Source organism: Palaemon carinicauda, chromosome 44 (genome assembly GCF_036898095.1).
Source record: "Palaemon carinicauda isolate YSFRI2023 chromosome 44, ASM3689809v2, whole genome shotgun sequence".
Taxonomy (NCBI): Eukaryota; Metazoa; Arthropoda; class Malacostraca; order Decapoda; family Palaemonidae; genus Palaemon; species Palaemon carinicauda.
Genome location: NC_090768.1, coordinates 6,600,455 through 6,626,082, shown reverse-complemented (window position 1 = coordinate 6,626,082; position 25,628 = coordinate 6,600,455). Strand labels below are relative to the sequence as shown.

Below are 25,628 nucleotides of genomic sequence, written 5' to 3'. Positions count from 1 at the left end.
AGCTTCCGGTGCATCTTGCATCTTCCAGTCTTTGATGGTCTGGGATGCATCTTAGGTATTTATCGAGCTTATTCTTTAACACATCTACGCTCACTTCTGATGTGTTTTTTAAATGAACTGGCAGCGCATGAAATAGACGCTGCAATATCGATGCTGGTGCGTAGTGGATTAATGTCCTGTGTGCCTTTCTTAGTTTTCTTGGTATAGTTTTGGGTACTATTAATCTACCTCGGCTTGCTCTTTCTGATATTTTAGCTCCATGATGTTTTCAGTAATTCCTTCGATTTGCTTCCATGCTCGTATTATCATGTAGCGTTCTCTTCTTCTTTCTATACTGTACAATTTTAAAAATTGCAGTCTTTCACAGAAGTCAAGGTCCTTAACTTCTTTTATTCTAGCAGCAAATAACCTTTGTACACTCACTATTTGTGCAATAACCTTTTGGTAGTGTGGGACCAGATCTCATTGCAGTACTCGTGTGTACTACGTACATAAGTTTTGTAAAGCATAATCATGTGTTCAGCTTTTGTTGTTTTAAAGTGTCTGAATAGCATTCCTATTTTTGCTTTACATTTAGCCAACAGTGTTGCTATTTGGTCGTTGCATAGCATATTCTTTTTTAACATTATACCAAGGTCTTTAATTGCCTCCTTGTTTGTGATTGTCTCGTTTTCAGGTCCCCTGTATGCATATACCATCCGTTCTCTGTTTCCATAATTTATTGATCTCTATTTATCTCCACCCATTCATATATTTTGTTTAGATCTCTTTGTAATGAGTTCCTGTCTTCATCACAAGCAATTTCTCTACTTATTCATGTGTCATCGGCGAAACTTCTCACTACAGAGTCTTTAACATTACAATTAATGTCTGAGATCATAATAACAAACAGCAGTGCAGCTAATACAGTACCCTATTTGTGTGTGTGTGTGTGTGAGAGAGAGAGAGAGAGAGAGAGAGAGAGAGAGAGAGAGAGAGAGAGAGAGAGAGAGAGAGAGAGAGAGAGAGAGAGAAAATATTTAGGAATTCACCTGATCATGGTGATACACAAACCCTTTCTACACGTTAAGGTATCCTCTGTAATAAGGAATATCTGTTTATGTCTTTCGAAGAGAGAGAGAGAGAGAGAGAGAGAGAGAGAGAGAGAGAGAGAGAGAGAGAGAGAGAGAGAGAGAGAGAGAGAGAGAGAGAGAATTATTCACGAATTTACCTGATCATGGTGATACACAAACCTCTCACCACATTAAGGTATCCCTTGTAATATGGAATATCTGTTTATGTCTTTCGAAGAGAGAGAGAGAGAGAGAGAGAGAGAGAGAGAGAGAGAGAGAGAGAGAGAGAGAGAGAGAGAGAGAGATTATTAAAGAATTTACCTGTTACGGTAGCGGTAACTCCCAAAGCAATTTCGAACAGTTTTCCTCTTTGTTTTCCTCCTTATCTTTTCCTTATGTTGTCACTACGCTGCTCAACGTTATATCTTAAAAATTATGTATAATTCATATATCTTTTGTTACTCAGGGGTTAGTTTCATCTTTTTATAATCTATTCATAAATAATTAAACAAACTAATAGAAAAAAAATAAACAGAATCACAAGATTTTCATATTCATTAATTTTATCTTACCGCAATATTTGTTTTTGCGTATGTGTCCATAATTTTCTTTAATGATTTAAGATTATTTTTGCAAAGTCTTACATACTGATTGGCTATAAATGGAGAGAAATGATTATCTATATGTCTATCCGTCTATCTAGATATAGAAACTCTACAGATCCATAGATTCCTATAATCAGGGTAGTTAAAACACTTGAAGATATCTATACAGGATGTAGGACTACAGCAATCCTGAAACTACATATAGTTAGAAAATTCCGATTCACAGCATGCTAAGACGTTTTCAAGAATTAAATTGGGAAAATGTAGATATTAATATTAATTGGGAATACCCGGACAACTTGAGATTTGCAGGTGACATGCTTGTGTTTAGTAATATCATTGGAGGAATTATAAAAGATGACAGAAGAATTACACTTATTAATGCAGTCTCAGTTGACGTTTAGCAATATTTTTCTATATTACACTAGATGTTCTATATAGTCTAAACTCATCAGTTTATTGTTTACTGTGATGCTTTCACAATAATAATAATAATAATAATAATAATAATAATAATAATAATAATAATAATAATAATAATAATAATAATAATAATAATAATAATAACCTTTCACATTTATTTAAGATTTGCATTATCTATGAATGTGCAACTTAAGGATAATGCGAACGTTTTTCTTTTTTACGTGAAAAGCAAATGAAGCATGTTGGCAACTTTGCCTTTAGGATGAATTTGAAATATAGGACCGACAGGAAAGTCTGCTTGAAACTGCCTGCAATGCTTTCAGCTTTGTAAAACTGTAAGTAGTTGCATTGCGGGGTTCGTCAGGCTTATAAAGAATAAACTAAAATAATTATTTGAAAAAATATTGTATTAAATGACGAAAAATGAACACAACAAAATCGTGAAAAAAGATAGGTTAACTGGATATATATGAAACAGATTGTGTTTGTTGTTCATGAAATGTCTCCCAAGAACATATGTTTGTTCAAGTTCATTTCCATTGCCGCGATAATTGTCATAATTTATAACAATGCTCTTTTTTACTCGGGATATACGTTATCGAAAAACTGCGCTAAGAGCCCGTGCAGTATTACGAAGACAAATAATACAGTGAGACAAAAAATAGTTGTTAGAGATGACGTTGGAAAATACAGAAATTGCAAGTCTCTCTTCAGTCTCGACACACCGGCGCCTGAAGAAATGTTTAGACATATTTATTTGGAAAAGATTCTTCCTAATGAAACAGTTGGGAAAACATTTGATGAAATAGAAGGTCGGAATATAGAGGATACAGTGATGGGTATTTATCGAAAGTTCAGCGAAGTTTTACGGGAAATTCGTAAGTTGAAATACTTGGAGCCAGAGAAGCTATTTGGTGAAAACTACAAGTCTCTAGCTCAGGTGTTACCTCGCGTTGCTGATTATGAGACATCACACGTCAGACAGAGAAAGTCTTCCAGAATAATTGAAGGGATGCTTCCTTTCGTCCCCTGTCTCATTAGAGACTATGATGATAAGATGCAGATTTTATCATGCTTCCAAAAACGTCTCGAAGTCAAAGGTTCGCTGTATATTCATTTCTTAGGGGACTCCAAGGTGCGGTATCTTCTACACCAGTTCTTGGACCAGACAGACGAAGTTTTTCATTTTGTCACGGTGGTGAAGGTGAGGATAATTGTTGTTGACAGTAAGAAATAGATACCGGTACTTTAAATAGGTGTTTGAACAGGCTGACACAAGTCTTTTTATAGTTTATATATGATATGTCTGTTTGGATGTTACTGTTTTTAAAGTATTTTATTGCTATTTTTTTCTCATGTCGTTTATTTATTTCCTTATTGCCTTTCCTCACTGGGCTATTTTTCCCTATAGGAGCTCTTGGGCTTATAGCATCTTGCTTTTCCAACTAGGGTTGTGGCTTAGCAAGTAATAATAATAATAATAATAATAATAATAATAATAATAATAATAATAATAACAATAATAATAATAATAATAATAATAAATATATGAATGATAATAATAATACTAATTATAATAATAATAATAATAATAATTGTTAATGTTTTAATGATGCTTTTAACAAAGTTCTTTTCACACTAGTTTTTTTTTTTTTTTTTTTTTTTTTTTTAATTTTGTAAGTAAGGTTTTTCCACAGTATTACATTAGGTACCAATAACAGCCTCCTCGCTAGGCTAGTGGTAACGTGTTCGCCTAGCATTCTCATGGCAGCAGATCGATCCCAGCCCAGGACCGTAAGTTTAAGCTGAATACAGGGAGACCACTGCTATGGTTGGGCACTACAGTGGAGAATTGGCCTCGTCCGGCTGACGTTCTAGTGAGCATCTATTCTGATGGAACTGAAACCAGACACCTTTAACCTTTATTTATTGTTGAGTCCTTTTACATGGACTTTTCCTCGTCAATTTCTATTTAATATATATCATTATTTTGTGAATACCGTATTTACTGGGCAAAGGAAACGTTTTAAAAAGTCCCCTACGAATGAAAGAGGCAAGAGAGAGTAACAATGTCCAAGCAAAACAATGTCCTAGAGTCTGACCATATATACATAGGACCAGTGACCAAATTCCTCTCTATTAAGCTAGAACCAGTGAGGGCCAGGCAATGGATGCTGATAGCTCAGCAGGTAAACACACAGGCTCTCTCAAACCTCACATCCTTAACTCACAAGGATAAGTGAGGTTGCAGACACTATAAGAAACTAACAAGCTTGAGCGGGTTTCGAACCCAGGTCTAGCAGATTGCCTGGCAGGAACATATGCTGTAAGCTACCGCAATCCTATTTGAAGTCTTATAGATATTAAAACTTTCTTTTGGTTTCACCTGAAATAACTGTAATCTGCATCGGAAGTAGACCTGGAGAGGTGCTAATTACGAATACAAATTTCTAAGCTCTGAAAGGGATTTTAAAGACTAAATCTTTTTAATTAAGCAATAGATAATGACCATCTGTACTATTAATGATTTATAGTTATGATCCGTCTGTTTATCCGGGTTAATTAACGCTATTCTTACTATATAACCATATTATTATCTTAGATTTTGAAAAACAAAATGAGATTATGAAAAGTAAAATGCCACTTCCTATAAATAGAAAAGTATTTAATCAGATGCTCCTACTAATATTAACTTATTCATCAGAAACTTGGAGCCTTCCTAAAGCCTTAGAACATAAGCTAGTTATGGAAGGAATGGTGTTGGGAATAACAATAAGAGACAAAAGAAAAAAAAAAAAAAAAAAAAAAAAAAAAAAAAAGAGCAACGTTGGTTCTAGAGCAAGCTAAAGTAGAGGATATTCTAACATGTAAGAAAAGAAATGGACATGGGTAGGACATATAATGAGAATGACGGATAACAGATGAACGAAAAGAATAACGGAATGAGTCCTAGAGATTGTAAAAGAAACAGGGGAAGGAAAAGAAAGGGGTGGATTGACGAATTAAGAAAGTTTGCGGGTGTGGACTGGCATAGAAAGACCACAAACAGACGTGAGTGGAAGGACATTTCTGAGGCCTTTGTCCTGTAGTAGACTAGTTACGGCTGATGATGATTATATATGCGTTAATAGGAATTGGAGGAGATGATGATGATGTGTGTGTCCATATTTTCCTTCCATTTGAATTTGCCGATTATGTTAATGAGGCAAAAGTTCTAAACCCAATAAATTTGTATTTATTACTTTATATACAAATATATACATATTGTGTACTGTATAATCTGCAGAATAATACTCGTCCATGGACCGAAGCCAAAAGAGATCTGATGTCTGGTGAAAAGTGGGCTGACATCGAATTTATTGTACCGGAATTACCAACCATGAGAATGACATTTCAGTAAGTCTGATATTCCATATTATTATTATTATTATTATTGTTATTATTATTATTATTATTATTATTATTATTATTATTATTATTATTATTATTATTATTGTTATTATTATTATTATTATTATTATTACTAGCCAAGCTACAACTCAAGTGGGAAAAGTAGGATACTATAACCCAAGGGCTTCAACAGGGCAAAAATAGCCCAGTAAGGAAAGGAAATAAGGGAATAAAAGATATGAGAAGTAATGAACAATTATAATGAAATATTTTAAGAACAACAGCAACATTAAAACACCTTTCATAAAAGAGACTCACGTCTGCCTATTCAACATGAAAAAATATTTGTTGCAAGTTTGAACCTTTTAACTTCTACCGATTCAACTACCAAAATACTTTTGTTTATTATCTTACAAGGAAAAATAATTTCTCTCTCTCTCTCTCTCTCTCTCTCTCTCTCTCTCTCTCTCTCTCTCTCTCTCTCCTCTCTCTCTCTCTCTCTCTCTCTCTCCAATAGGCTAACGGTTCAGGGGAGAGGGTGTTTAATAGATTATATAATTCCTGAACGAAATTTTGAGAAAATTGTTCGCATATGATGTTACTTAATGATGTTTTTGCTGCTTTTAAAATCAGAACAGGAATATATTTATGCATACAGGCAAGAAGACCCTTCCTCCATAAGGGTGGAAGAAACTCTTTAGCTATGATAAGCAGCTCTTCTAGGAAGAGGACACTCCTTAAATCAAACCATTGGTCTCTAGTTTTGGGAAGTACCATAACCTCTGTACGATTGTCTTCCACTGTCTTGGGTTAGAGTTCTTTTGCTTGAGGTACACTATGTTACATTATTCTATCTTATTTCTATTCTTCTTGTTTTTTGAAGTTTTTATAGTTTATATATGGAATATTTATTTTAATGATGTTCCTGTTCTTGAAATATTTTAATTGTTCATTACATATCTTGTAGCTTATTTGTTTTCTTATTTCCTTTCCTCACTTGGCTGCTTTCCTTGTTGAAGTCCTTGGGTAAATAGCATCTTGCTATTCCAACTAGGGCTGTAGCTTAATAATAATAATAATAATAATAATAATAATAATAATAATAATAATAATAACATAGAACAATTGCAAATCTGGTAGTAAATTATCTCTTTGAAACAAACTGAAGTTTTCTTTTTATCATTCTGCAGTTTTCGTAAATTTATGGACTCGCCGCAACTACCCAGAGACCTTCCGGAAATTGAACAGCTGAGGAATTGGGCCAGTCTGAAAGAAAGGCCGCCGGACTTACTGGTCCTTGGTAAGAGATCGCCTAACAGTATTTGCTTTCTTTAAGGATTCTTTTCCTGGTTCTTGGTAAGAGATTGACTTACTCTATTTGCTTATTTTAAGGGCTGCTTTCCTGGTCCTTGGTAAGAGATCCATCTACTTTACTTGCTTCCTTTAAGGGGTGTTTTCCTGGTCCTTGGTAAGAGATCGACTTTCTTTACTTGCTTACTTTAAGGAGTGCCTTCCTGGTCCTTGGTAAGGATCGACTTACTTTACTTGCTTAATTTAAAGACTGCTTTCCTGGTCCTTTGTAAGATATCGACTTATTTGCTTACTTTAAGGGCTGCTTTCCTAGTCCTTGGAAAGAGATCGACTTAGTTTACTTGCTTACTTTAATAGGTGCTTTCCCGTTCCTTGTAAAAGATCGACTTACTTTACTTGCTTACTTTAAGGGCTGCATTCCTGGTCCTTGGTAAGGGATCGACTTACTTTAATTGCTTACTTTGAGAGGTGCTTTTCTGTTCCTTGTAAAAGATCGACTTACTTTACTTGCTTACTTTAAGGGCTGCTTTCCTAGTCCTTGGTAAGAGATTCAACTTACTTTACTTGCTTACTTTAAGGAGTGCCTTCCTGGTCCTTGGTAAGGATCGACTTACTTTACTTGCTTACTTTAAAGACTGCTTTCCTGGTCCTTTGTCAGAGATTGACTTATTTGCTTACTTTAAGGGCTGCTTTCCTGGTCCTTGGAAAGAGATCAACTTACTTTATTTGCTTAAGTTAAGGGCTCCTTTCCTGGTCATTGGTATGAGATCGACTAAAGCCCCCCTGACACTTGCACGCATTTGTAGCACGCATTGTCACGCCTTTTGTCGTGAACTGGAGTGAACGATGCGGGAACTGGCGTGAACGTGTCGTGAACGGTGCATGGCACGCGTGCCATGCGTGGCGAGAATTTTGAAATGTTCAAAACTTGTGGCACGCATTGTCACGACAAAATTGGCGTGAACTAGTCATGAACGATGCGCGAACTGGAGTGAACGCGTCGTGAACAGTGCGGGACGATGTGGAGGATGCGTACCAGTGCGTGGCAATTAAATCAATGGATTTATCCCTACTGAGGGACGATGCGGGAGGATGCGTGCCAGTGCGTGGCAATTAAATCAATGGATTTATCCCTACTGAGGGACGTTGCGGGAGGATGCGTGCCAGTACGGGGCAATTTAATCAATGGATTTATCCCTACTTCCTCATAATCATCAAAGAAAAAATCTGTATAATGTCAATATATTCTTTTACCTCTCCACTTTCCTTATTTAATTGAGAGAGAGAGAGAGAGAGAGAGAGAGAGAGAGAGAGAGAGAGAGAGAGAGAGAGAGAGAGAGAGAGAGAGAGAGAGAGAATTATTGATTTTATAGCACAAAAAGAGGACAGAAGTTCTTTAATCCCTTCATGAGCAGGAGTAATACTTGAGAGAGAGAGATATATTTTCATCATTTTGCTTGTGGTTCATTGAATGTGTATACACACACACACGAACATATATATATATATATATATATATATATATATATATATATATATATATATATATATATATATATATATATATATATATATATATATATATATATATATATATATAAACAAACAGGAAAAGTTACAAAACAGAAAAAACTTTACAACTGCCATTTAAGGGCGACTAAAGAAATTTACCCTGCAAGATACTTCAATGCTCACGGGGCACCTAGCCAACCTAATATTTTTAGAGATAATATCTTTTCTGCCATAAAATATTATTTTTTCAGTAAATTATAAAGCTTAAAAATCATTCAATCCAGTTAATTACCTATAATAATAATTAAATAATAAAATATATACTAAATAGAAGTATAATTGTTACAAATATCTATAAAGATAACCCACACATTAATACAGGGGATATTAATCAAAGATTAGCACAAGAATACGCTTTTGATAAAAATCATGTAGGAAGCCCCGTCTTTATATATGATGTGACCAAGTCGTAAACTGGAGTGAACGATGCGTGAACGATGCGGAATGATGCGGAAAGATGCGGAAAGATGAGTGAACGTGTCGTGAAATTGTCGTGAACTAGTCGTGCCAATTCGTGCCATGTCGTGAACGTGGCGTGAACTTGTCGTGAACTATGCTTGAACGTGTCGTGAACTTATCGTGAACAGTGCGGGAACCTCCCAGTGCGTGCCAGAAATGCTTTACTTTACCTGCTTATTTTAAGGGCTGCTTTCCTGGTCATTGGTAAGAGATCGACTTACTTTACTTGACTACTTTAAGGGTTGCTTTTCTGGTCCTTGGTAAGAAATCGACTTACTTTACTTGTTTACTTTAAGGGTTGCTTTCCTGGTTGTACCAACCGTGTGTCACACAATTGTACATAATTCCTTTTGTATATATTATGCTTGTATCTTCGCTCTTCCCTCGCAGTAAAAAGAACCAGAATAAACATATCTGTGTGTCGCCTATGTAACATTGTCATTTTCTCGAACATGTAATTTCCTGTTGCCTTGAGGTTTTGTATATAAAGGAGAGTGTTCCATAATAAATTAACTCGGTTGCTTTCACACTGCCTTTGAGTTCACAACCTTTCTCTCTGCACCGCCACATTGGTGACCCCGGAAGTCGACTCGCTCCCACCGCCTTCCACCCCCACCCCCCTCGCCCCTCCATCATTGGTACTATGACGGACTCTACAGCAGTTGGCGCTGCGGCTACCCCATTGAAACTTTCCCCATTCGCCAGCGGAGAGGCGTTTGCTTGGTTTCTGCATGCAGAAGTCCAGTTTCGCATCAAGGGCGTGACTCGCTCAACCACCAAAGCAGATTATGTTCTTGCGGCGATACCCGAGGACACCTTACCGGAAATATCCGACTAGCTTTGTGAACAAGGAGACACCCCAATAGCGTATGACGCCCTCAAATCATACCTTCTGCAGCAGTACTCGCCGTCGCCAGCCGCCCGTGTAGCAAAGCTTTTTCAGCTCTCGCAACAACCGTTGGGGGACCAAAGGGCTCCGCTTGCCCTCAGGGAAATGACCAGTATCACTCGCCTTCAACCTGCCGCAGACGGCTCTCCTCGTGAGGTGAACCTACTCCGTGCCCTTTGGATACGCCGTTTACCTAGACCTATACGCGCTGCCATACCCGATGTCGATAGTTTACCCATAAAGGACTTGATGACCAAAGCCGACGCCCTTATGGACAGCCACTTTAAGACCTCCATCAACGCCTCCACCCCTGACAAAGATGATGCCTATTCAACGTCAACCGAAGCTGACATGAATGCCGTAGGACATACACGCCCACACCGTGACGTGCCGAAGCATCTACAAAGCCGCCCAACACCCACCAATCGCTCGCGCCCAAACAAACGACTTCTACAGCCACTTACTACCTCCCATCCGCTGCAGTTTTGCTACTACCACTTCAGATTCGGGGCAACTGCAAAGATATGTGCCGAGGATTGTCAGTGGCCAAAAAATGTGTAAGTAGGCCATCGCTCGTGGCGGTGGCCTCCCGTGTTTCTAATCTTTTCTTTTTACATGATGTAGGAACGGGCGTGCGATTTATCGTGGACACGGGTGCTTGTCGTTTTCTTTTGCCAAGGAAACTCTTCAAGACACGATGTAGTCTGTCTACATCTGCCAACGTCTGCTTGGTAGCTGCCAACGGATCTGTGATACCCACCGACGGTTACGAGAACCTCACATTACCGTTCGGAAACGGTAAATTCAATTGGAAGTTTCTCGTTGCTGACGTCACAATGCCAATCCTCGGTGCGGATTTCCTCACTCATTTCCACCTTCTGGTCGATGTCGCCCACCGACGATTGGTCAACGCAGACTCATACTTGTCGACACCGCTTCAACCCGCCCTCTCTAACCTCGCTCTCCACATTAGCGCACCCACAGATGCCTACGCCCACCTCCTCACGTCGTACCCGGAAGTTTTCCGTCCAGAACTTCGCCAAACGCCCACGGTTCCTGCCAAGCACGGTATTTATCACCATATCAAGACGACAGGACCCCCAGTCTTCGCAAAATTCAGACGTCTGGCACCGGAACGATTGGCAGCCGCCAAACAGACGTTCGCCGAAATGGAGGAAATGGGCCTTTGCCAAAAAGCCTCCAGCCCATGGTCGTCACCCTTACACATCGTTCTGAAGAAAGACGGCTCCCTCCGTCTGTGCGGGGATTACAGGCGCCAGAACATGCAAACAGAACCGGATCACTACACCCTCCCAAACATTGCCAACGTGACCTTCTACTTGCACAAAGCAAAGGTTTTCGCTACGCTCGATCTCCTGGAGGGGTATTATCAGGTGCCTATGAACCCAGAAGACATCCCCAAGACTGCCATCACCACTCCGTTTGGTACATACACTTTCAATTACTCCTGTTTTGGCCTTTGTAATGCTGGGGCCACGTTTCAATGTCTCATGGATGGCATCTTAGGGGACCTCCCTTTCTGTGTATGTTATGTGGACGACATACTTGTGTTCTCCTCCTCAAAAGAGGAACACCTCCGTCACCTGCGCATCGTGCTCGACCGCCTGCAACAAAATGGCCTTGTAGTCCGGTACGACAAGTGTACCTTTGGCGCCAACGAAGTGTCGTCCTTAGGGCACCGCATCACTCCTGAAGGTGTCCACCCCCTCCCTGAGAAGGTAGCAGCCGTTCAGAACTTCCCCGTGCCCTTGACCGTCAAAGCTCTGCAGGAATTCTTGGGCATGATCAACTATTATAACCGTTTTCTGCCAGCCATTGCCGCCACTCTTGCTCCCCTTTACGCCTCCCTCAAGGGCAAGCCAAAGGACCTGAAGTGGGGTCCCCTTCAAGATGCAGCCTTCTGCAATGCAAAGAAGGCCCTATCAACTGCTGCGGCTCTCACTTTTCCTATCCCACATGCCCCTCTCCTTTTCTCCACCGATGCCAGCGACGTTGCTATTGGTGCAGTACTCGAGCAGGTGGTCAACGGCTCGCCCCGCCCATTGGTCTTCTTCAGCAGAAAACTGTCCAAGGCAGAATCGGGTTATTCTTCCTTCGATCGAGAATTGCTGGCGGTGCACTTGGCTGTCCGTCACTTTCGCCATTTCTTAGAAGATACGCCCTTCGTCATTCGCACAGACCACATGCCTCTGGTGCACGCCTTTACTCGACATTCTGATGCCTGGTCCGCCCTGCAACGCCGTCTTCTCTCCGCCATGGCTGAATACAATTGCACCCTTCAATACGTCCCTGGGAAAATGAATTCCGTTGCCGATGCCCTGTCAAGAAACATGTTGGCTGCCATTCAACTGGGATTGGATTACAACGCCCTGGCTGAAGCCCAACGACAGGATCCAGAGTATCAAGCATGTAGGACATCCTGCACGTCCCTCCGTTTGGAAGACTTTCCCCTCGAAGACTCCAGCACCACCCTCCTCTGTGACGTCAGTACTGGCAGACCGCGACCTTGGATTCCTGCTCCCATGCGCCGACAGGTGTTTGATTTCATTCACGGCCTTTCACATCCCCCGTGCCGTTCTACTGCACAGCTGCTGAAGGCAAAGTTCATTTGGCACGGCATTTCTAAGGATGCTAAGGATTGGGTCCTCGCCTGTACTTCTTGCCAAACTTCCAAAGTACATCAACACACGGATTCGGGAGTGGGCACCTTTCCTCAACCTCAGCGTCGTTTCGCACACATTCACGTCGACGTTGTAGGCCCCCTTCCCACATCACAAGGACATCGTTACCTGTTTACCGTCATCGACCGCTCCACCCGTTGGCCTGAAGCCATTCCCATGGAAACTGCAACGTCCGCCTCATGTACATCTGCCTTACTCTCTGGATGGATTGCAAGATTTGGTATCCCTGAGCAATTGTGGACATCATTAGCGAATCTCCTGGGCATCACCCTACATCAGACAACAGCCTACAACCCCGCTGCCAATGGAATGGTTGACCGTTTTCACCGCACCCTTAAAGCAGCTTTGATGTCCCGCTGCAAGGATTGCAACTGGTTTACTCAGCTTCCCTGGGTCCTCTTGGGACTAAGGACCACTCCTAAAGACGCCCTCGATGTCTCGGCAGCTGAAATGGTGTGTGGCGACCCGTTGGTCGTCCCTGCCTAATTTTTTCCTTCTACAACCTCCTCCAACGATCTCCAGCGCATACGTCACGTCGTGGGAAAATTTACTCCATGCCGCCAGACTAACAAGCCCCTAGCGAAGCATCACATACCAACAGACTTGCACTCTGCAACGCACGTCTTCCTGCGCAACGACACTACTAAGCCACCGCTAACGGCCCCTTACACAGGCCCTTTCCTTGTGATCCGATGCAGTCCGAAAGCATTCCTACTAAACATTCCTGGCAAAGAAGACTGGGTCTCCATCGATTGTCTAAAACCTGCTTATCTCCTGCCAGATGACCCGCCTACAGTTCGCCTCTCTAGAGAAGGGCGCCCTATTCAACATGTACAGTATGTCATTTTTAGGGGTGGAGCCATGTACCAACCGTGTGTCACACAATTGTACATAATTCCATTATGCTTGTAGCTTCGCTCTTCCCTCGCACTAAAAAGAACCAGAATAAACATGTCTGCGTATTGCCTATGTAACATTGTCATTTTCTCGAACATGTAATTTCCTGTTGCCTTGAGGTTTTGTATATAAAGGAGAGTGTTCCATAATAAATTAACTCAGTTGCTTTCAAACTGCCTTTGAGTTCACAACCTTTCTCTCTGCACCGTCACATGGTCCTTGGTAAGAGATCGACTTACTTTACTTGCTTACTTTAAGGGTTGCTTTCCTGGTCCTTGGTAAGAGATTGACTTATTTGCTTACTTTAAGGGCTGCTTTCCTGGTCATTGGTAAGAGATCGACTTACTTTACTTTCTTACTTTAAGAGTTGCTTTCCTGGTCCATGGTAAGAGATCGACATACTTTACATGCTTACTTTAAGGATTGCTTTCCTGGTCCTTGGTAAGAGATAGGCTTACTTTACTTGCTTTCTTTAAGGGTTGCTTTCCAGGTCCTTGGTAAGAGATCGACTTACTTTACTTGCTTGCTTTAAGGGTTGCTTTTCTGGTCCTCGGTAAGAGGTCAACTTACTTTGCTTGCTTAGTTTAAGAGTTGCTCTCCTGGTCCTTGGTAAGAGATCGACTTACTTTACTTGCTTACTTTAAGGGTTGCTTTCCTGGTCCTTGTTAAGAGATCAACTTACTTTACTTGCTTATTTTAAGCGTTGCTTTCCTGGTCCTTGGTAAGATATCGACTTACTTTACTTGCTTACTTTAAGGGTTGCTTTCCTGGTCCTTGGTAAGAGATTGACTTAGTTTGTTTGCTTACTTTAAGGGTTGCTTTCCTGGTCCTTGGTAAGAGATTGACTTACTTTACTTGCTTTCTTTAAGGGTTGCTTTCCTGGTCCTTGGCAAGAGATCGACCTACTTTACTCGCTTACTATAAGGGTTACTTTCCTGGTCGTTTGTAAGAGATCGACTTATTTGTTTACTTTAAGGGCTGCTTTCCTGGTCATTGGTAAGAGATTGACTTACTTTACTTGCTTACTTTAAGAGTTGCTTTCCTGGTCCTTGGTAAGAGATCAACTTACTTTACCTTCTTCCTTTAAAGGTGTCTTTCCTGGTCCTTGGTAAGAGATCAACTTACTTTACCTTCTTCCTTTAAAGGTGTCTTTCCTGGTCCTTGGTAAGAGATCGACTTACTTAACTTGCTTACTTTAAGGGCTGCTTTTCTGGCCCTTGGTAAGAGATCGACTTAATTTACTTTCTTACTTTAAGGGGTGCTCTCCTGGTCCTCAGTAAGAGGTCAGCTTACTTTACTTGCTTACTTTAAGGGGTGCTTTCCTGGTTCTTGGTAAGAGATCAATTAAGGGTTGCCTTCCTGATCCTATTTGAGAGATCGACTTACTTTGCTTGCTTGCTTTAAGAATATTTTCCTGGTCCGTGGCAAGAGATTAACTTACTTTACTCGCTTACTTTAAGAGCTGATTTCATGGTCCTTGGTAAGAGATTGACTTGCTTTACTTGATTACTTTAAGGGCTACTTCCTGGTTCTTGGTAAGAGATCACCTTACTCTACTACCTTACTTTAAGGGCTGCTTTCCTGGTCCTTGGTAAAAGATCGACTTAACTTACTTGCTTACTTCAAGGGTTGCTTTCCTAGTCCTTTGTAAGAGATTGACTTACTTCACTTGCTTACTTCAAGGGTTGCTTTCCCGGTCCTTGGTAAGAGATCCACTTACTTTACTTGTTTACTTTCAGGGCTGCTTTCCTGGTCCTTGGTAAAAGATCGACTTGCTTCAATTGGCTACTTTAAGGGCAGCTCTCCTGGCCATTGATAAAAGATTGACTTACATTACTTGCTTACTATAAGGGCGGCTTCCCTAGTCCTTGGTAAAAGATCAACTTACTTTACTTGCTTACTCTATCGCTGCTTTTTTGGTCCTTGGTAAGAGGACGACTCACTTTAAATACTTACTTTAAGGGCTGCTTTCCTTTTTATTGGTAAGAGATCGACTTGCTTTCCTTTTTTACTTTAAGGGCTGCTTTACTGGTCCTTGGTAAGAGATAAACTTACTTGCTTATTTTAAGGGTAGCGCTCCGGGTCCTTGGTAAGAGATCGACTTACTTTACTTGCTTACTTTGATGGCTGTTTTCCTGGTCCTTGGTAAGAGATCAACTTAATTTACTTGCTTACTTTAAGGGCTGCTTTACTGGTCCTTGGTAAGAGATCGACTTACTTGCTTAGTTGAAAGGTAACTTTCCTGGTCCTTGGTAAGAGATCGACTTACTTTACTTGTTTACTTTAAGGGTTGCTTCCCTCGTCCTTGATAAGAGATCGACCTACTTTGATTGCTTACTTTAAGGGCTGCTTTCCTAGTCCTTGGGAAGAGATCGACTTGCTTTATTTGCTTACATTAAGGGTTGTTTTCCTGGTCCTTGGTAAGAGACTGACTTACTTTACTTGCTTACTTTTAGGGCTGCTTTCCTGTTTTTTGGTAAGATCTCGACTTACGTTACTTGCTTACTTTATGGGCTGCTTTCCTGGTCCTTGGTTAGAGATCGACTTACTTTACCTGCTTACTTTAAAGGGTGCTTTCCTGGTCCTTAGTAAGAGATCGAGGTACCTACTTGCTTACTTCAAGGGCTACTTTCCTAGTTCTTGGAAAGGGATTAACTTACTCTACTTGCTCACTTTAAGGGCTGCTTTCCTGGTCCTTGGTTAGAGATTGACTTACTTTACCTGCTTACTTTAAAGGGTGCTTTCCTGGTCCTTAGTAAGAGATCGAGGTACCTACTTGCTTACTTCAAGGGCTACTTTCCTAGTTCTTGGAAAGGGATTAACTTACTCTACTTGCTCACTTTAAGGGCTGCTTTTCTGGTCCTTGGTAAGAGATTGACTTACTTAACTTGGTCAATTTAAGGGCTGCTTTCCTGGTCCTCAGTAAGAGATCGACTTTCTTTACCTGCTTACGGTAAGGGTTGCTTTCCTGGTCCTTGGTAAGAGATCGACTTACTTTACTTGCTTACTTTTAAGGCTGTTTTCCTGATCCTTGGTAAGAGATCGACTTACTTTACTTGCTTACTTTATGGGTTGTTTTCCTGGTTCTTGGTAAGAGATCGGCTTGCTTTACTTTCTTACTATAAGGGTTGATTTCCTGGTCCTTAGTAAGAGATCGACCTACTTTACTTGCTTACTTTAAGGGCTGCTTTCCAGGTCCTTGGTAAGATATCGAATTGCTTACTTTAAGGGCAGCTTTCTTGGTCTTTGGTGAGAGATTGACTTACTTTACTTGCTTACTTTAAGGGATGCGTTCTGGTCCATGGTAAGAGATTGACTTACTTTACAAACTTACTTTAAGGGCTGCTTTCCTGGTCCATGGTAAGAGATCAACCTTTACCTGCTTACTTTAAGGGCTACTTTCCTAGTCCTTGGTAAGAGATTGACTTACTTTTCTTGTTTACTTTAAGGGTTGCTTTCCTGGTCTTTGGTAAGATATTGACTTACTTTACTAGCTTACTTTAAGGGCTGCTTTCCTGGTCCTTGTTAAATGATCGACTTGCTTTACTTGGCTACTTTAATGGCTGTTTTCCTGGTCCTTGGTAAAAGATCGACTTACTTTACTTGCTTACTTTAAGAGCTGCTTTCCTAGTCCTTGGTAAAAGATCGACTTGCTTTACTTGCTTACATTAAGGGTGGCTTTCCTTTTCCTTGATAAGAGATCGACTCACTTTACTTGCATACTTTATCGCTGATTTCCTGGTCCTTGGTAAGAGAATGACTTATTTTACTTGCTTACTTTAAGGGCTGCTTTCCTTTTCCTTGGTAAGAGATCAACTTCCTTTACTTGCTTACTTTAAGGGCTGCTTTCCTTTTCCTTGGTAAGAGATCGACTCACTTTACTTGCATACTTTATCGCTGATTTCCTGGTCCTTGGTAAGAGAATGACTTATTTTACTTGCTTACTTTAAGGGCTGCTTTCCTTTTCCTTGGTAAGAGATCGACTTACTTTACTTGCGTACTTTAAGGGCTGCTTTACTGGTCTTTGGTAAGAGATCGACCTACTTGCTTACTCTAATGGTTTCTTTCCTAGTCCTTGGTAAGAGATCGACTTGCTTTACTTGCTTACTTCATGGGTTGTTTTCCTGGTCCTTGGTAACAGATTTACTTACGTTCTTGAAGGGTAGCTTTCCTGGTGTTATACAGCAGGCGAATCCTACTGTCTATGTGATCTCCAAAGCCATGTTATCATGTTTGTTCGAAAGCATTCAACATTTCCCAACTCATATTGCTTGTTAATTTTATCAATAATCTCCAGAACCTATTTTGAATATCTTGATAAAGCACTGGCTATTAAGAATATGACTTAGACTTGTATGTTAATATTTATTATTTTTATTCTAACTATTATTATTATTATTATTATTATCATTATTATTATTATTATTATTATTATCATCATCATCATCATCATCATCATCATCATCATCATCATTATTATTATTATTATTATTATTATTATTATTATTATCATCATCATCATATTACTTGCTGTAACTTCCCTAGTTCATAAAGCAGGATGCTTTAAGCTCAAGGGCTCCAACAGGGAAAAATAGCCCAGTGAAGAAATTAGGTAAGGAAACAGATAGAGTAGTGTAGCGGAGTGTACCCTCATGCAAGAGAACTCCACCCCATGGCAATGGAAGGCCATGGTACAGAGACTAGAGAAGAATGGATTGATTTTGGAGTGTCCTTCTCCTAGAAGAGCCGCTAACCATAGCTAAAGGGTCTCTTCTACCCTTACCAAGAGGAAAGTAGCCAACAATTACAGTGCAGTAATTAACCCCTTGAGCAAAGAAAAATTGTTTGGTAATCTCTAAAGCAAAGTCGTTGAACTTGTAAACACATTACCAAAAGGCATTTTACAAAACTTTACGAAGTTATATCAAGCAGATACCAATATTTTTTTTTATGCAACACTATAAAATTAATAAAAATGGTTTTAAACACGTGTTTACAAACTCAGCGACTTTTTTTTTCAAGCAACGTTGCCAACAATTTCTCTTCTGCTAAACAGCGTTACCTTCTGCAACGTACCCAGTTGTCAGACGTCTCCTTAGCTTTACCGAGAAGTGTACCGGAAATTGTGAAGCCAACTGTACCACAAACTGTTCAGTAACTGTTTGTATTAGGCCTTTCAGAGTATCTTCTTCTTTTCCTTCTCTTTGGAGTCAATATCGAAAACATCAATATTGTTTCTACCACATTTTAATAACGAAATAACGCAATCTTTTCACCTATCCCATGTCCATCTATCTCTAGCATAATTAGTTGGTAAATCAGATCCAATGTTCAGTGGCACACTATTCTATCTTATTTCTCTTCCTCTTGTTTTTTCTTTAAGTGTTTATAGCTTATATATATAAGTTTATTTTAGTGTTGTTACTGTTCTTACATATTCTAATTCTTCATCACTTCTCTCTTATTTTACTTATTTCCTTATTTCCTGTCCTAAATGGGCTATTTTCCGTGCTAGAGCCCTAGGGCCTCTAGCATCCTTCTTTTCCAACTAGGATCATTATCATCATCATCATCATCATCAAGGAGGGGTGGTTGCTTTTTTGAAAATGCCTCTTGGACCTCCAAAGCAGGGTTAGAAAAGAGATTAAGTAAACATACATTTTAAATTACCACCAACTCAGCACCCCTCCCCTCCCCCAGGCCCTAAATCTTTAGCCACGCCCTGACCACGTTTCTCAATAGGCAATGAGTGACAATCTCTCTCTCTCTCTCTCTCTCTCTCTCATATATATATATATATATATATATATATATATATATATATATATATATATATATATATATATATATATATATATATATATGTAAATATCACCCACGAATGGCATTTAATACCGAATTCTATCTCGGGAATATATATCCACTTGGAACTCATTTTATGGTAACAGCTTCTGGCCGGGTGGGGATTCGAACCACCACCTGTTCGGCTGGAGACTATGCCTGCAGTGACCATGCCGACTGAGCTATCAAGAGAGTTCCAAGTGGATATATATTCCCGAGATAGAATTCGGTATTAAATGCCATTCGTGGGTGATATTTACATTAATTAAAATCACGTGTGCTTGTGATATATGTTCATATATATATATATATATATATATATATATATATATATATATATATGTGTGTGTGTGTGTGTGTGTGTGTATATATATATATACATACATACTTATTTGCGTATTTAGTTTGGGTAACAATGACCAATATCCAAGCACGTACTTATTCTTACTATGTAAGGAGCGGGATTTGAACTTAATCTTTTTAAGTAACAATTATTATTTACAACTATCGACTCGCTTTATGCTTTTTCTGCTTACAACGTGTTTCACTTAGGGCCAAGATATCCAAACTGTATTTCATAAATTCGCTTTCCACTTGCTGTAACTTCCATTTGCTATGCCCCAACAAATGATTCCCCTGAAGAAAGGAAAGATGAATACTATGTAGAACTACACAGGACAATGGATGAGATCCCTGAGAGAGATATGAAAAATGTGATTGGCGATTTCAATGCTTAAGTTGGAAGAAATAATCAAGGGATAGAGAATGTGATGGGTGCTGAGGGTCTTGGCGAAGTTGTAAATGAAAATGGAACACATTTCATAAGTTTCTGTTCAGCAAACAATCTTGTCATTGGAGGTACTTTTTTTTTTTCAACACAAGAACATCCACAAGTAAACATGGACTTCACCATGTGGTAATTACAAAAATCAGATAGATCACATTGCCATTAATAAAGAGAGAAGGAGGACTCTGAGAAATGTAAGAAGTTATAGAGGTGCAAATATTGGTAGTGATCACCAGCTCCTCATTACCACACTGAAATTAAAACTGAAAGCACCCAACAGAAAGAGGGATAGAATACCTAGGTTTGATACAACTAAGCTTTTAGAAGAAGAACACAGAGAAACATTTGCAATTGAATGTAGGAATTGATTTGCAGTTTTTAAGACTTTAAGAGACGAAGAACAGACAATTAATGAAGAATTGTGTGATTTTCATATCAGTCAGTTGGTAGTGAAGTTTTGGAACACGCAGTTACAAGGAGAAGTCATGGATATCAAAGGATACTTGGGATACTATAAAAAAGGAGATAAAGACGTAAGTTGATTGTTGAAAGTTTTCGAGGATATAATGAAAATTACAAGGTAGAGCATGCTAAATATTTTAGTATTGACAGTGAGGTCAAAAGAAAAGCCAGGAATGACTGGAGAGGATATTTAGACAGTAAAGCAGATAAGGCTGACAAAGCTATGAATTCGGGAAGTGGCTATGGTGTAATAATTGCTCATAGAATTATTAATGAAATCTCGACTGGGGGAAAGAAGAAGAGGCATATACCCATCAAAAAGAGAGATGGCTCTTGTTATAGCAACAGAAGATTAAGAAAGACAAATTTGGATGGAACACTTTAGTGAGGTTATGAATAGGAGATATAAAGGGAATAATTTTATTGATATACCTGAAGCTGATGAAGACCTTAATGTGCCCATGAGTGAATTCAGTGTGTTTGAAGTCGAAGCTATCCTCAAAAAACTAGAGATGAAAATCCCCTGGATACGATAGAATAACTACCGAGATGATACTGGCCGAAATTAGTGACTCCCAGATTACTTACAAGATTATTTTGTAGAATGTGACATGAAGAGGCAAAACCTGATGAATGAGAGATAGGAGTATTGGTAAAAAAAAGAAAAAGAAAAAAAGGAAACCAGACTGAGTGCAATAATTATAGAGGCATAACACTTCCACCAATTGTTGTGAAAATATATAGTATGCTTATTCTAAAGAGAGTGAAGAGAAAAATTGATGAAAAAAAGTGGGAGATGAACAAGCAGGATTTAGAAAAGGTAGAAGTTCCACTGACAAAATTTTCACTTTGAGACATGTACAGCAATGTATAGAATATTGCAATCCCCTTTTTGATGGCATTTGTGGATGATGAAAGAGCCTTTGACAGTGTGCACCGTCCAATTTTGTTGAGAGTCTTGTGTTAAGATGGAATTCCTCTTAAATATGTAAATTTGATTAAGTCTGTTCATGAGCATAGCAAGTGCAAAGTTAATGTTAATGGAGTCTTATCAAATAAATTTCCAGTGAACAGCGGAGTACTCCAAGGGAATATGTTGTCATCTATGTTTATCATCCTCGGATTTTGTAATGCTTAGAACAGTCATGGATGGTGGAGAATGATTGGACTGGATTGGTGATAGGAATTTAGCAGACCTAGAGTATGCTAATGATGCTGTCCATGTTAGCAGAACACCAAAGGATTTACAATTCTTGCTTACCAGAATGCATGGAATATCACACGAGGTGGGGCTGAAAGTAAATAGAAGAAAGACAGAGGTGATGAGAATGGAGTATGCAATGGAAGATGAAATGTCATTGGAAGGAGGAAGGATTAGTGAGGCAGAATCATTTAAGTATTTAGGAACTAGGATCAATAAAGGACCTTTGGAATTAGAGTTTAGTAAAAGATTGAAAAAAGCAAATCAAACAATGGCCAGGTTAAGTAAAATTTGGAAATCAAATTGCCTGAAGTTACATATAAAAATCAGACTATATATCAGTTTAGTGAGATTGGTGTTACTCTATGGACATGAGCCATGGTATGATAATGAAACAATCTCTAATAGATTGATTAGATTTGAGAACAAAACCCTCAGAAGGATATTGGGAGTTGAATTGCAGGACATGATTAAAATTAAACTATAAAAGAGATTACTCAAGTGCCATATTTGGATGAGATCATGATGAGGGGTAGATGGAGGTTGTTTGGGCATGCTCTTCGCACTCGCCAAGAAAAAATTAGGTCACCAAACGTTCAGCTGGGCTCCAAAGGTCACTAGAAGAGTTGGAAGACCCATGCCTATATGGCTGACGACTATGAAGCGCAAAGTAGGAGAGGATGAATGGAGAAGTATTGAATTAAAAGCTCAAGATAGAGACGACTGGCGAAATCTAGCCTAGGCCCTTTGTGCCAATAGGCATAGGAGGAGATGATGATGAAGGAGTGTGAAGAGTTACACTTTGTTTTTTACTGAAATGAAAAACCATTTCACGTCTCATATTCCCCTTATTTATTTTCTAAAGCCTTGTTATGTTAGGATATCGGCCATTTGACTTATCAGTATTCGCGATGATGTTCAAATATGATAAAAAGGGAAAAAAAATTGCAGATAATGAAACATTGTTTCCTAAATCCAGTTTGTGTATTCTCTGTACTTAACAACAGATATCTCATGTAATGTTTGAGTCAAGATATTTTCTTTTCAGACTACACTCCCTGGGTTCTTACTCTGCACAACATTTACGGAATGTTTCCACCGAGACAAACGATAGATGTTTTATCGATTCTGTTGGAACTGCATGCGAAAGTAGTTCCTCTCTTGAAGGAGGTAAGACGCACACGGCCCATTTCGTTTTCTAAATAAATGCAATTTCTTTCTTTCAAGGTGAATACTAGTGTACCCGATATAGATATGTAAACGGTAAACACGCATGCACACCCAGATTCAACCCTTCCGACCCCCTCCCCCTTTCCTAACTACAACCCGGCAGTTTCAGCAATTTAGGGGAGATTGTGGTTTCAAAGTGTAACTCTGCATAACCCCCTCTCACCAGGGTATGACTACTACTTCCTCCCCCTACCTGTGGGACAGGGAGAGACTGAGTAGTCAAACGTCCAGCAAGGCTGCTGAGCGTGACAGGAAAGATATATATATATATATATATATATATATATATATATATATATATATATATATATATATATATATATATATATATATATATATATATATATATATATATATATATATATACACATATATATATATATATATATATATATATATATATATATATATATATATATATATATATATATATATATATATATATATATATATATATATATATATATATATATATATATATGATGAAGTTCTGCTCCGAATTTTGAAGGATTTGTATAAAAAAATAATAACCAGTGACATAGCTTCTGATGATAAACGATCTTCAAAGGACTCCTTATTTTCATCTGGAATTAGCAACCTTGTAAATAGGAATGATTAAGCAGAGTCACAGAAATGTCTCCACAAGCATAGTCGTTAACTCGGAGATGGACTGTGTAAGTTTCCCCTGTAAAACGTCTTGGGTAGAAACGTTTTCTATGAAATACTAGATCGCGCAGAGCAAAATAGATGGACTACGACAAATTATACCAGAAGCTCATGTTCCAGAATGCATTAGCATCTTTTCAATATTTTACAAATTTTTTTTTATCTTAGTATTCAATATTCTAATATAAACCTTTCTCACAAGTCCTATAAACAATATATATATATATATATATATATATATATATATATATATATATATATATATATATATATATATATATATATATATATATATATATATATATATATATATATATATATATATATATATATATATATATATATATATATAGATTTACTCTATATCTAACACTAATATTGAAAGAAGTATGGTGTGGTTAGGCTACATGGCAGATCTTAAAAATTAAAATACAAAGGATTTTAACTAAATTCAAGATTAAAAATAATTCCAATAAATATAAAACGAACTGATATATAAATTATGAATACAATATATTCTAACGAGAATATTTGGTACAAAATAAAGAATAAAAGGTTCTTGACCACACCCATACTGTGCTGCGAGTTCCAGTCTTTGACCGGACTGTGTTTAGCCACGATCACCACCTCTGCCATCTATTCCTACACTATCTAGTGGTTACTCTCCCCAAGGTAAGGGCGTGACAAATTGCAACTCCTCTGAGCGAGGTGTAACAGGAATTGTACTTCACATATAGACATAATGTGACTGTCTGTCAAGAAAGGAGACAGCGTATCCGTTAGAGGAAAGGTGCTCTCCTCTTCTAATGTTTGTTTAATTCAAGATCTATCGAATGAAGTAAATGAATAAATACTTTAGATATTAATGTGCTAAGAGTAGAATATTGCAATATAATATTTCCATTAACACTTAGAATGGTTGTTTAACCATTTCAAACATCAAATTATTATTATGTCCGCCAAAGAAGTTGGGAGGAGGTTATGTGTTTGCACATGTTTGTCCGTTTGTGAACAACTTCCTAGTTTCAACCATACTCATAGAATAGTGAAACTATCAGTGATTAATTGTTATTTGATGCGTGGAAGCAATTCTATTTTGAAAGCCTTAGGTTAAAGGTCAAGGTCGAGCAAAAGGTCGACTGAGTCAACTCTAACCTTAACCTAAGCTGCCATGGCAGAGGTCTGCACTCTCTGAGTGCTTTTCTAGTTGTTGTTATTATTATCATTATATATGATTTTTATTATTATTATTATTATTATTATTATTATTATTATTATTATTATTATAAGTACTCTCCCCTATTATGCATATTTCTTTTACCGAATTCTTTCAGATATCCAAGAGAACGCGAGTGTTGGTTTTAACACAAAGTCGGCAGAGACCAAATTCGGAGGACCTCTTTCCCAACAATCGTGGTTCCACAGCAGATTTCAATATGGACTGGAGTGAAAGCACCTTCTTGTATATTTTACAACATCATGACAAACATGACTTCAAGGCTTTGTTGGATTCCCGCCTTTCTAAAGCAAGGGAGCTATTGCGAATCTCTGTCGATTGCGTTGATGAATTCACTATGAAATCAAGTCAAGCACATGGTGAAGCCCAAGAAACAATAGAGGTCAAAAAGATATCTCCCTTGAAGTTGAAGTCTAGTCCAGCACATGCTGAAGCCCAAGAAACAGTAGAGACTAAAAAGATACCTCCTTTGAAGTTGAAGTCAAGTTCAGCGTACGGTAAAGCCCAAGAAACAGTAAAAGCCAAAAAGATGTCTCCCTTGAAGTTGCAGTCAAGTCCAGCACATGATAAAGCATCTAATTTTTCTGATCGTTCCCCAGAAACAATAGAGGGCAAAATGATATCTCCCTTGGAAATAACTCAATCTTACTCTGTCAAGTCAAGCACTGTCCCTGAAGTGATCTACAAGGATATGTTTTCGACTAGGTATCCGGAAATAAATCTGCAACATGAACCAGTAAAGAAAATGGTCACCGCATTTCGTGATTACCTGATCCCTTCAGAAGAAATCCCGGGGCTGTGGTGGTGGGATGGCTTGCTTCCCCTCAACCTGGCCGAAATTGAGGAATGCGAAGACATGTATCACAGAGGACTGACGGAGGAGACTCTCTATCATGAGACGACT

The 25,628-nt window shown here is 38.7% G+C and overlaps 1 protein-coding gene across 1 annotated transcript in view; it reads left to right on the top strand.

The window, feature by feature from the left end:
- Positions 1–2,506: 2,506 nt before the first annotated feature.
- Positions 2,507–25,628, top strand: part of LOC137634201 (uncharacterized) — a 23,407-nt gene continuing 285 nt past the window's right edge. Inside the window, exons 1-3 of the mRNA XM_068366472.1 lie at positions 2,507–3,306; positions 22,640–22,761; positions 24,822–25,628. The exon at positions 24,822–25,628 is cut by the window's right edge and continues 285 nt beyond it. Of these exons, the coding sequence (XP_068222573.1) occupies positions 2,550–3,306; positions 22,640–22,761; positions 24,822–25,628 (1,686 nt within the window). The 5' untranslated portion in view covers positions 2,507–2,549. The remainder of the gene's footprint in view (positions 3,307–22,639; positions 22,762–24,821) is intronic.